Below are 12,211 nucleotides of genomic sequence, written 5' to 3'. Positions count from 1 at the left end.
ACAATAAGAGCTGAAATATTTTTATAGATTTACCTTCCGAATATATTACATAGCTCAATTATGAAGTAACTGATTTTTTAAATACAATAAGATAGATACATTTTAATATTTTTGTATGTATTTATATTTGAAGTTTAATTTATCAAATTCTATAATAAAAGATTTAGCATCTTTATATTGTCATATACGAAATTTAAATTCAAGTGTTACAAATATTACATTGTGAGAAAATAAAGCTATCCAAATCCAAAATACGAGTACCTAAAGTTATTAAAATTCTTTACTAAAATATTAGCATATTGTAGTAAACAGAACGTTACGTTTAATTTACTAGATATCCTATAATTTTCTAAGAGGGCAACGATCCCATTCACTTTTACCTTTTGTCGCCATATTGATTTGTTTTAAAGGGTTATCAAAAAACAAACGACATTCCGAAAATAAATATATTCAACTTAAAGCATAGCCATTGCAGTGCGATATCATTAATATTAATGTGTTCTTATAAATTACGGGCATAAAGCATAGAAAAATATTGTTGAAAATTTTTAGGGGATAATTAATGAAATCAATCTGTCACAAGATCTCGTAGGGTCCTTATAAACAAGTCGTGTTTCGTGTGGCTCTGTAATTACGTGAATTGTGTGGGATGTTATTCACTAATACAGTAGAATGACGTTCAATTACGGCAATAATTGAGAGAATTCTATCGTTGTAGGCCCGGGATCAACAACGGGCCGTGCCCACCTAAAACGAACCTAACCTTGAACAATATCAAGATCAAGACATGGGTAAGTAAAAAAATTTGTAAGAATCATTCTTTTATATGTGTCATAGTTATAAGGGAGGCGTGTTTTTCTTCAAATAAAAATCTTTCGTAGTATCTCTTCCATTCCGCGGGAAATAGCGTACGATACGCTTCGTAATCTTATCTGTAATATATATGAAACGATTACTCATTCATCGTTTCAATCATCGATTGCTTCACACGTTATTTAAACGGATGTTGAAGCTGTTTATAATTAAACATGAGAAATCAGCAAGACGCAAGTGATAGTTTACCGTTACGTAGACGGTTTGAAAGTAATATTAGTATAGATAGATTTTCTGAAAAAAGTCTTCATGGACTTGATTGTGAAGATCGAACTTGTAGTAAGTTCTTTAATCTTAATATTATTACACAAAAGTAAACAAATTTGGAGCAATTCCTACTTGCAACATACTAGAATATGTTTTATTTATACATGACAAAATATTAAGGAAACTTCTTTAGTCAATATAAACAATATGTTACTTTGTATAAACAAAGTTTTTATCCTTTGTAGGGAGTATGTGTAATGATTGCATGGCCAGAGTGCCGTATGCATCTCTTATTGCAACTATAATGTGTTGCTTAGGAGTAGGCATATTTTGTGGTACAATGTATAGAGGTGTTACATTAGGTTCTCTAATGATGGATCAGGTAAAACATTATGATCTTGTTGTAATTCATTATATGTAATACATACTTAGTATCTTCATTAACATTTATATATTATAAGGTGTTTCATTTACGGCTTGGATGGTTAGAAGCTGTGCAATTGACTTTTGCCACAATTGGTGCTAGTATGGCAGCTTTGGGAATTATGATACTATGTGTTGGTTGCCTTGCAACTGGAGCTACACGACATAAAGTATACAGGGCATGGAGATCTAGAGTTGGAGGACGTATTTCCTGTGCTGTTGTATGTAATCTTACTGTTACTTGATTATATCATAATATGGAAGAACCAAAAAATATGCTTTATACTTTTTAGTTCATGACAATTACTTACATATTACAATTGGGTTGGCTTTTGATATTTGCCTTCTTGGTTATAATTACTTGGATTTTTACAATATTTTGGGGTTTATGCAGCAATCCTCGTGTCCAGTCCCTTGATCAGTGCATTGATTTTACTCAATTCAGTAAGTTATTGTTTGTTTAGCAATTTATACACCCAATCTTTTGTATCCATTATTTAAATAACCAATTATTTATTCAACAAATAAATATTTTATTCTTTATAGGTTTCATATTTCCAAATAATACAAGAGTAGAAGATATGAAAGTATGTGGACCACAAGAAGTGAAACTGTTTTGTAAAGATTTTGTTGAAAAGGCAGAAGTCATGTTTATTTTAGCAACAGTAGCTGCAATGTTGGTTGTGTTAAGTCTTATACACTATTTGATGTGTTTATCTGCCAACTATGCACATATTAGGGACCAAGAAAAATTTCAAGAATTACAAGACCTTCAATTCCTGCAAGATGCTGATTTAGACTCTCCTCAACCCGGTATGGGAACTTTGGGTTCGCATCATCGCGGCAAGGATAGATTCTAGGATACGGCCCGCGAGATCTTCGCGATGAATCCTTTATAACTGCAGCATTCTTCTTTACAAAACATAGAAGATCTCCTTTCTGTATGAATCAATAACCAATTGACGTTATTCTTCTCTATGTACCTAAATTCAGTATTCTACTACTTGATTAATGTTACAGTAGTGTACTGATCGAAGATCTTGCGGGAACACTTTATGCCGTCCATTTTCTGCGACTGCCTTGGAAGCATTTATTTTTTTTTAATGTTACTCAACCGTTAGGTGACAATTAGAGGCAGTTAAGATTTCATTTTTCGTAGTGTTAATCATTCAATTATTGTTGTATTTCGATAGGTAGTGTAAGTCATACGAGAACATTCCATATTTCATACATGTTTGAAGATAATATGGATTTTATTTCCAATGAAAATGTATAGTGAATATGTGCAAGATATAAGGAATATAAGCGCACAGAGTATACATATATACTTTCTAAACTATTTGCTATATAAAGATATATATATATATCTTTACATAGCAAATATATATATATATACTTACTATTAATATACACAATTCTCTGCTGTGCACTAATGTATTATTTGGTATTATAACTTCAATTAATATTGTCTTTATATTGTATAAGACTGTTTAAAACGAATTGTATTATTAAGTTCTATTTGATATGATGAATACAAAATGCAGCTTTTTTTTCTTTTTCTTAAAGTAAAGTAAGGACAATATTGACATTGTACATTGTTACTGAAATGCTCTAATTAGTTAATTATTGGAGGAAAAAAGATAATTGTTATTTTTTGTTATATTATTTTTTAATTTTTTACTCACATTTGTACTAAAAAAAAAGTACTCACAAGATATATAAGTTAATAATTATGTTTTCTTCCAGTATGGGTAATACTTGAAAAGATCAAATTGTACTGTGAAATGTCAAAAAGACAATAGGAAGTGTTAGTTCAAAATGTACTTTATGCACAAAACTAAACTGTGCCAAATCTAATGCAATTTAAACCATAAAAAAATTATTACATATATTGTATGTTATTGTTGAGAGACAGATTTTAAAATGAATATACTTGAAATGGCAAGTGTAATCCTTTCGCTACGACAGTATTGACCGTGCGTACGCTACCGCGACAGAGCGTAACATTATCTTTTTCATTATTTTCACAGTTCTTAAGACAATGCAATAGAATAATTCGAATATCGTTAGTAACGAAAAGGTTAACTTGCAATAGTTTCACATTTGCTCAGATTGTTTAATAATAATTCGAAATTTTATTGAATGCGCAATAAATTTCGGAAAAAATTGTATATTATGCACATTCAATAAGTACATATCAAATTGGGGATTGCATTTCGTTTACACAAATTTATAGTAAAACTATTATATAAGGAAAGTAAACGCACGAATTACGCATGACAAAAAATGAGTTTATTGTTATTCTTGCGCTACATTTTTATTTCTAAATATTTGTATATTTCTGTAAGATCGAATAAAAAATACTTTCTACTCGACGTGTACGTTTATTATATATTAATATAAACAAATTTAATAATATATGTAAATATATACAATTAATTACAATTTGTACAATCATATGAATTAAAGTGGGTTACTCATCTTCAAACTGGAGGTCCAACTCCAGATCAAGAGCACTCACTTCTTGGAAGGTATTGATGAATGTGTACCGTGAAAATATCATGTACAGCTTTCGAAACCAGACATATTGGGACTTGTGTGCAGTCATAGCATTCTACAAATATAATTTATTTATCTTAGCAACCACACACACAATGAATTTTTTTCTAATAATATATTTTTAGTTTGCATTTTTTAGCAAAGACATATGTACTAACTGTACACTTACTCTTATAATTTTTTTTTGATCATATGTCATTAAATACCAATATGATGCAGTTAATAAGCTAATTGGTAAATCTAGGAGTTGTACATATTTTCTAATTATATTCACAGATTCTAAAACATATAGTTTACAATCTGGAAAGAGATTACGTTACTTAGCAATTTGTTAATGTTAATTTAGTTGTCGATTAAGTAATACTAACAGTATGGTACTTTTTTTTCTATGCATAATGCAGCTATGGCAAAATATAGGGAGATGTGATTCTTGTGCCTGCTTATGCCATGCTTATCAAATGTTACAACTGCATTGATTTTATAAGTCTCTACATGGTGTAAAATACATTCTGCCACTATCTCAGTGGGCCATTGTACATTTGGATCATCAGGTAACTCTGTACTCCTATACATGCATTTATTGAACTAAGATAGAAGATTAAAAGGATAATATTTGATTGTATTCAAATAATTAATGATAAATTAGTTTGAAAATTATAGGAATGAAACAATTTCATACATCACTATAGTTACATTATCTTCCGGAATTCCTAATATTTTTGCACAAGACCACAGCTCCTCTTTTCTCCTCCTATCACCACCTAAAACAATATGTGGAGATATCCTAAATCCTAATATGTTTTATACATAGATTTGCTTCACTAATAATCAATAAGCATACCACTGCTAAGACAGAGGAGATAAATTTCACTAGCCTTTGATCTTGTAACCCAATACACCAGTGGACCAAAGAACATGACCTCATCATCTGGATGAGCCGTGACTAACAATATTCTGGCAGGTGGACCTGGAAGTTGCCACGCTCCGTGGCTAACTTTCTTCAAGATTGAATACAGGAAAATACAAACGCAAAGATACGCGGTAACAGCTATTAACAACTGCCATGAAATTTCATTGATGTAAAACCACCACCAACTAATAATTTCATTTACTTGCATACTAAAATATTCCCTAATAAAATTGAGTTCTAACATATTGAATGGCGATGTACGAACTATTTCCACTTACGAATATTACGGTCCTGTCATATTTGTGGAAGAGCGAGCTGTCCCGTCAAAATTTGGGATAAAATTTCTTTTATTGAAAGGACATTGTAAGGTTATGCTGTAAACAAACCAGATAATAGGATTGGACGCCATACTTGCGTAAGTTGATATAAATTTACTATTATAATATTCATATCTACTTATACTTTTTGCTACTGACACTTTTACTATTGGTTAAATTCTTTTTCTAAATATATTTCTTGACCATCTCTGTTAGCGTTTCTACTACTTCCATTAATGTCTAATTATGTACGTAATGTGTTCAAATTATGATCAGATTTTATTTTATTTTTAGTTACTTTACACGTTGGAATATTAATACGAATTAAATTTTTAAACCATTCGATTGCAATTTACGGTTTGGACTGTTATTAAAATTAAATGAAAGAATTAAAGTTTAAATAATTGGTTTTAAATCTTTCTTCATTATTTTGAATTTTTTACCGCGTGTAAATTGTTGACATTCGAACAGGGTTACCAAAATGTAAAGTTCCCTATGTTTAAAATATTTGATCGTAGGTGTTTTGAACCTCTTTAGAGGACTTTATTTTTTTTATAATCCATTGTACAATTATATTAAAATAATTATTCAATTTATACAGTTCATAGAAAGTAGCTTCACACTTGATAGCTAGTAATCTAAATTATGTAACTTATATTTGGAAAAAAATCGATACTACGCCAATGTGAGTCATTTAATACATCGAACAATGCGCCAGACATATTAGTGTAGGTTATGTTTGACAATATACACAATTTTGTAAATAACGATAAATCTACTATGAAGGAATTAAAAGAAGTGGACTTGTACCGCGATACGCCTGTCAGATATTTAGGTAATAGATAATAAGTTATCAACCACTGTTTTTCATTTTTTCATTGATATATTTGATGTTAAATTAAATGGTCTATTAATTTGTTATTTGTAAAGTATGCCAGAATTTTATAATAGTTCATTGTTTTTAATCATTTTTATCAGTAGTCTTACCTTAATGTTATATTTTATATATAATGTATAAAAATTCCATTTGTTTTTTTTAGGATATGCAAATGAGGTTGGAGAGGCTTTCAGATGTATAGTTCCAAATTCAATTGTAAATCTAAGTTATGTTGTAGCCAGTGGATATGTTCTTGCTGATACAATTAACAGTGGCTTAAAAAGTTACAAAGTAAGTCAATTTTGAAATGTGTATTGCTTAAATGTAATAAGTATATTAATTAAAAATATTAACATAAATGTATTATTTTTCAGAGTAATGATACTCCAAATGCAATAAAATGTACTTTGCTCTCTATGACAGACACCTTATTGTGGCAGTCATTTGCATCTGTACTCATTCCAGGTTTCACAATTAATAGAATTTGTACTGCTGTACAATTTGTGCAAAGAAGAAGCAATATTTTGGCCATAAAAAGTCGGTGGATTCCAACCGTTATTGGTTTAGCAACAATACCTTTTATAATTCATCCCATAGATCATATAGTAGAGGAAGCAATGAATGTTACATATAGAGAGTGGATAGGACATTATCCAAAATGACCATCAATAAGAAATGTATAATTTTGCAGGGCTTCCTGAGGACAGATCATAGATCTACTCAGCATTCCAGGGAAACGAAAATATTGCCGCTTATTGTATTACACGAAACAAATAGTACAATATAACTGAAAGTTATGCCTATTTTATTAAATTGTATAGGTCAAATATTTTTATTTCAATATTGAACATCTTGGAACATGTATTTTAAAATAAGAACATTTTTCTTATTGTTAAACATATAATAAAATACATTACATTGTTAATTTTGTCGAATTCTCATCCTATTCTTCGTCAGTATCAGTCTAATCAAAGACAATTCCTTTCTACTAACACTAACACCAATGAAAATAAATTCACGTACATACTTTTGCTGTAAACTTGTACGAACATATCGAATTTTTCCCCTAATGATACATCTGCTACGTATGCACTACAACGTCATCACACTTCGAAACTAGATTGCTCGAAGTAGAGTTGTTCGATACATAGTCAGACGTAGTGAAATTGCCTATTTACCAAGGTGTTTAAAAGTTACGCAGTAAGCGCAGCAAGTAACGTACAGTCATTGTATTCTTTATCTTCGAACAATTACATGTAATATAATTAAAAAAAAAAAATGAACTGCACTTTAATACGCAGTTAAAAAAAAAAATTGTACGACCGAAAAAACGTCGAATGTTTTTCGAATGTTACGCGTTGCAAGTCATTGTTTCGATGACGCATTTTAAGTACGGGCTCACAACTTCCTCATTTGATCGTGAGAGCTAAATAAACCGAGCCGACTCGTTGAAAAACCAATAATAATTACCGTACACGGAAGATCGTAACTCGCAGGCCACGTTCATTTTCCCATTTATCGTCTTGTCGGACCGGGCGAGCTAGCCGCAGAACAATGACACGGCATTGCGTAGGAACGAATAGCCTGTCATACCTGTGACATATATTTTTTTTGTCGCAAGTACAATCGCCACGTCAGTCAAGAAGAAAAACTGATCGTATTTCTTTATTCGCAGAACTAACCTCGTGATTCTGTAAGACGAACTACGCGCCGGATATCGATAAGATTACGTTCGAGAGCATCAACCACAATTTGTACGAACGAAAAAAGAAACGAATTAGTTTTCTTCGATTAGCGTGTTCTACGTTTATTTTTTTTCTTTCTTTCTTTCTTTCTTTACTCCTCGTCCCTTTTTTTTCCCGTTCAAGCATGCGCGAACGTCAAATAAATTTATCTTTCTCGTAAAATCGACTACCCCTCCGTTCGAGATCCATTGAAACGCGTTATAGTCGAAATATTTAGAGGTTAAGTAGAATCTGATTTGCGAAGAGGCATCAATTTCGCGTTAATTAATTCTCATACAGTTATTGCGTATTACAAGATTTTACTGCCTCTTAAAAGTTCGCGCAACGGGATTTACTGCTGGTCGAGTTGCGAATAAAACCCGTAAAGAATCCACTGCTCCGGGATTCTCTTGATTATGAAATTCCGTACGTCTGTCTTCGACGCGAGATTAACGACACAATAATAACGGAATGCATCGAAAGGGAAGCATTTTGATATCGATATTACCCTGCTCCGGGATTCTCTTGATTATGAAATTCCGTACGTCTGTCTTCGACGCGAGATTAACGACATATCGAATAACGGAATGCATCGAAAGGGAAGCATTTTGATATCGATATTACTGAGCAATAATCGACCGTTGGTAATAGTAGATACTTCAGACCGTAGTGTTGTATAATTACCATAGCACATGGTGCGAATAATTCCTAATTTCGAACGGATACGCAAGAACGAGAAAAGGAGGAATAAATTTTTACGGGGCCATATTCAAGGGGTATAATCGCTATTTGCGGAAAGAGGATAGAATAGGACGGTGAAGGACTATACTTACTCAAGAGGCCAGTTACGAATTGACACATCTACGGAGCGGTCGATTTTTCACGGGACCCTATAATAATCTTGACAGCTTTTCAGTAGTCTATGGTCGACCCTCGTAATAAGCTTAACCAGTCCACCGTGATATAATTTATAGAAGCCACTTGTTTATGGCTAATTATAGTGGCACGGGGACAACCGTTAAAATTTTTTTCACCTGTCACGCGTTTTTTACCGTATTTTAACCTTAATGGATTTTTCGAAAGAATCGAGGTATCAAGTAAAAACTGTCAAAACTACAACTGGAGATAATTCAGAGAACGAATCGTGGTAAAATTCAGCTTTTTCAACAAGTCCAAGTATTTCTCAAACACTCGTGAAAGCCACGCGCGAATTCCCCACTCGTACGTTATACCGATTCATACAGGTAAACAAACGTTAATTGCCTATCGGCTTACGATTCCAATGGAACAACGTCGAGACAGTATACCCTGCAACTTCTACAGAGGAAACATCTACCCAGCACCGGTCCTTAAAACTCGTCGAACAATAGCGCGAAGAAGTCCTTAATCGATAGAAAGCAATGCGTCGCCTCGGTACACGCCTCCGTCACAAAACGAGCCTCGCGATAAGGTTATGTCTCGCGAGTCGAACAGAGGGCGCGTATATACACACACGTACAACACTGGCAGGATGTGTGGCGCGAATAACGGTGCGAGCGAGAAAGGAGATCGAAAAACGTTCGCGGGAAGAAAAGCGACGGACAAAAAGGAAGAAAGAAAATCGAGAAGAATAAGAATAAGAGATGCCGCGGCCGAGAGAAGAAGGATCCGGTAAACTTAAAGAAGCAAGAGAAAGAAGAAGAAGAAGAGGCAGAAGAAGAAGAAGAAGAGGAGGCAGAACTGGAGAAGATAAGGGGAGGAGGGAGAAAGAAGTGGTAGGCGAAGAAGGGTCGGGCAGGGCGGAGGGGAAGGAGGGAGGGGTGAAGGAGGAGGAGGCAGAGGTGGTGGTTATGCAGAGGGGGGAGGGAGGGAGGAATATTTCGCGGGCGCGAGAGGTAAAGATTCTCTGAAACCTGTGGCATTTCGCGAGGCACTCTTCTCTTCGGTATACGCCGAAGGGGGATCGATAGCGCGTCAGAGACGAGGAGAATCAGGCGGCAGGCTATTTCGAGCAACAACACGCCGGCAGAAGCAGCAGAAGCAGTAGCAACGACAGAAGCGTCCCGTCCGCCGCCAGAGATCCGCAGCCATTCCACGGCCATGTCTGCCGGCGCACGGGGTTGGCTACGCCCGAGCGGGGCCTAGCCGGCGAATCAGCGAGGAGCGCGGAAGGTCCCGCGCCGTGGTCGTGGCCAATGGGCGTAGCCCGTTCCAGCGAGGCGCGCGACGACGTGTAGGAGTAGAGGGGGGCCCTCGCGGTTGTCACAGGTGCAGCCAGTTGGCTGGCGAACTCGAGGCGAGCGTGCTCGGGGTCGCCGCGTTTCTCCATCCGTTTGCGTGTCGTTCGTCGCGACGCATCTCGGTTCGCCCGGTTCCCATTCATTCGTTTTCTCTTCGAGTTTACGTATCGTCGAGGAAAGATACAAATTTCCGGCGAGGTTCGTTTGGGAAACGTGATCGTAAGGGAAACAGTGTTGATTTCATTGGTAGATCGTCGATAAAACTTGGTGAATAAGGAAAAAAAAATTGGCGCAAATTACCAAGGGTCTGCGCTGATCGGCGCAAAATACACGCGACGACATTCACCCGACGTGAAGGTATAACAAGGCAATACCGGAGGCTCTTGATGCGGCCCGTCGCGCGGACGCGCACGTCGCGTCTAAGAGATCCGCCGCGATACCGGTCGTATCGGCGCCATGATCCACCGCGGAGTGTTTAGATCCGTGGAGGAACGATCGTAACTGCGCGACCACGGGACCACGATGTGCCGCCGGTACCGGCTTGCCAGCTGAGACCACTAAAACACGAGGGGGGTGTTCGATCGATCAAGTGATTCCACGCAATTTGCAAAATCTCCTATAAATAAAAACACTTTTCCTTAAAACTCCTTGAAAAACAAACTGCTGAAAAGACAGAGGGTAACCTATGAACTACAAAAACGAACTACCATCCAACGACGAAGAGAGAGAAACGGACAAAAAAAAAAAACACCCTAACTAAAAGTCTGTAACAATAATAAAGTGACAACGTTTAACGTGGTTTAACCTTAAACGAGAACGACGTGGACGAGAAAGGCGCGAGTATAAAAAAGAAAACGAAAAAACAGAAAAAACACACCGCGAGTCAGAGAGATTTTAAGGAAAGGGGAAGAATAAGGGTCGCGCGCGGAATTGTCAAAAATCTATCGAGTGTGTGCTGGCGAATAAATTGGCAGCCAAGGGGGGAAGTGTGAGAAGTGCGATTTAACGGCCATTGGGATAACACCGCAGTAAAAGTGGGTGCACTGGGGCCCTCGGGACCGTTCGGCCGATACGGGCCCGTGGAAGGTGGGCCTGGTGGTGGTCCCGGGCCCGGCAAGGGAGTGGGCCCCCGGATAAGGGTCGCGACCCTCAGCGGGCCTTGCTGCGCACCCCTGCCCGTCACCCAAGCCTGTAACATAGGTAAGTAGATCACTGGAAACCTACTTATTCCTTCATGCACATAAATACATACACCTATTTTATGTATCTACTACACATCTCCTCCTTCCGTCGCGAATCCTCAACGATCCTACTTAGGTATCGGAATAATTAGCAAGATGTTCTGAATTTGGATTTCTTTTTTTGGAGGTAGGATTGTATAGTTGTTGGGGTGAATTCGGGGTAGGTGTTACATTTTTTGATGAAATGGACACTGAAAATAGTACTGGGTGTTGTTTGAGCCACTCAGAAGTTGAAGCGATTAATTTCAGTTTCTGATATTCTTCGAATTTTAGTGTCGGAGCACATGCTTCATTTCTTGTGCTTAATTTTTGCACGGATGAAAGGGATTTGGTAAATTTTGTTTTAGGGAGTTAGGGAACTTAGTGTATTTCGAATTTTATGCCGACTGAAAGAAATTTGAAATGTAGGTTGGTCAATGCGAGGATAATTATTGATCGTTATTGGAGTTCATTCGGAACAGTTGTTTGACCTTAAATAGACGTGCACCACTACCGAGTATTATTTATTGCTGCGAAATAAAATGGGCGTATTTAGAATTTTATGCCGATTGAACAAAATTAAACTGTAACTAGGTTAACGAAGATAATTATTGACCGTTATTGGAGCAAATTCGAAACGGTTGTCCGACCTTAAATAAAATGGACGTTTCAAACATTACCGGTTAATTATTGTTTCAAAATCAAACAAGTATATTTAGAATTATACGCTGATTCGAAAAAAGTGGCCTTGTTTTAAACACCATTCTGTACGCTGCTGTTTTAAATGAAACTGATGTTGAAAACATAAAAGAGTATTATTTATTGCTTGGAAATAAATTGAATGTATTTGCAATCTTATGCCGATTGAAAAGAACTGGCCAT

General features: G+C 35.9%; 3 protein-coding genes across 3 annotated transcripts; 2 read left to right on the top strand and 1 right to left on the bottom strand.

Moving 5' to 3' along the window:
• Positions 1-1,028: 1,028 nt before the first annotated feature.
• Positions 1,029-2,557, top strand: LOC108572724 (neuronal membrane glycoprotein M6-a). The gene is made up of 5 exons (XM_017935000.1): positions 1,029-1,152; positions 1,326-1,462; positions 1,542-1,724; positions 1,797-1,947; positions 2,050-2,557. The coding sequence occupies exons 1-5, from the start codon at positions 1,029-1,031 to the stop codon at positions 2,361-2,363; spliced, it is 909 nt and encodes a 302-aa protein (XP_017790489.1). The 3' UTR covers positions 2,364-2,557.
• Positions 2,558-3,976: 1,419 nt separating this feature from the next.
• LOC108572737 (N-acetylglucosaminyl-phosphatidylinositol de-N-acetylase) lies at positions 3,977-5,528 on the bottom strand. The gene is made up of 6 exons (XM_017935015.1): positions 5,449-5,528; positions 4,904-5,346; positions 4,742-4,823; positions 4,431-4,627; positions 4,232-4,362; positions 3,977-4,117 (listed from the first exon to the last, which is right to left on the bottom strand). Exons 2-6 carry the CDS (start codon positions 5,214-5,216, stop codon positions 3,977-3,979), a joined length of 864 nt encoding a protein of 287 aa, XP_017790504.1. The 5' UTR covers positions 5,217-5,346; positions 5,449-5,528.
• A 538-nt stretch (positions 5,529-6,066) lies between these two features.
• LOC108572764 (mitochondrial fission process protein 1) lies at positions 6,067-6,895 on the top strand. Its single transcript, XM_017935047.1, has 3 exons — positions 6,067-6,124; positions 6,330-6,457; positions 6,541-6,895. The coding sequence occupies exons 1-3, from the start codon at positions 6,070-6,072 to the stop codon at positions 6,826-6,828; spliced, it is 471 nt and encodes a 156-aa protein (XP_017790536.1). The 5' UTR covers positions 6,067-6,069; the 3' UTR covers positions 6,829-6,895.
• Positions 6,896-12,211: the final 5,316 nt, after the last annotated feature.

This window comes from Habropoda laboriosa, unplaced genomic scaffold (genome assembly GCF_001263275.1).
Source record: "Habropoda laboriosa isolate 0110345459 unplaced genomic scaffold, ASM126327v1 scaffold22, whole genome shotgun sequence".
Classification (NCBI taxonomy): Eukaryota; Metazoa; Arthropoda; class Insecta; order Hymenoptera; family Apidae; genus Habropoda; species Habropoda laboriosa.
The sequence above is the reverse complement of the archived record's forward strand: the minus strand, read 5'-3'. Positions and strand labels throughout refer to the sequence as shown.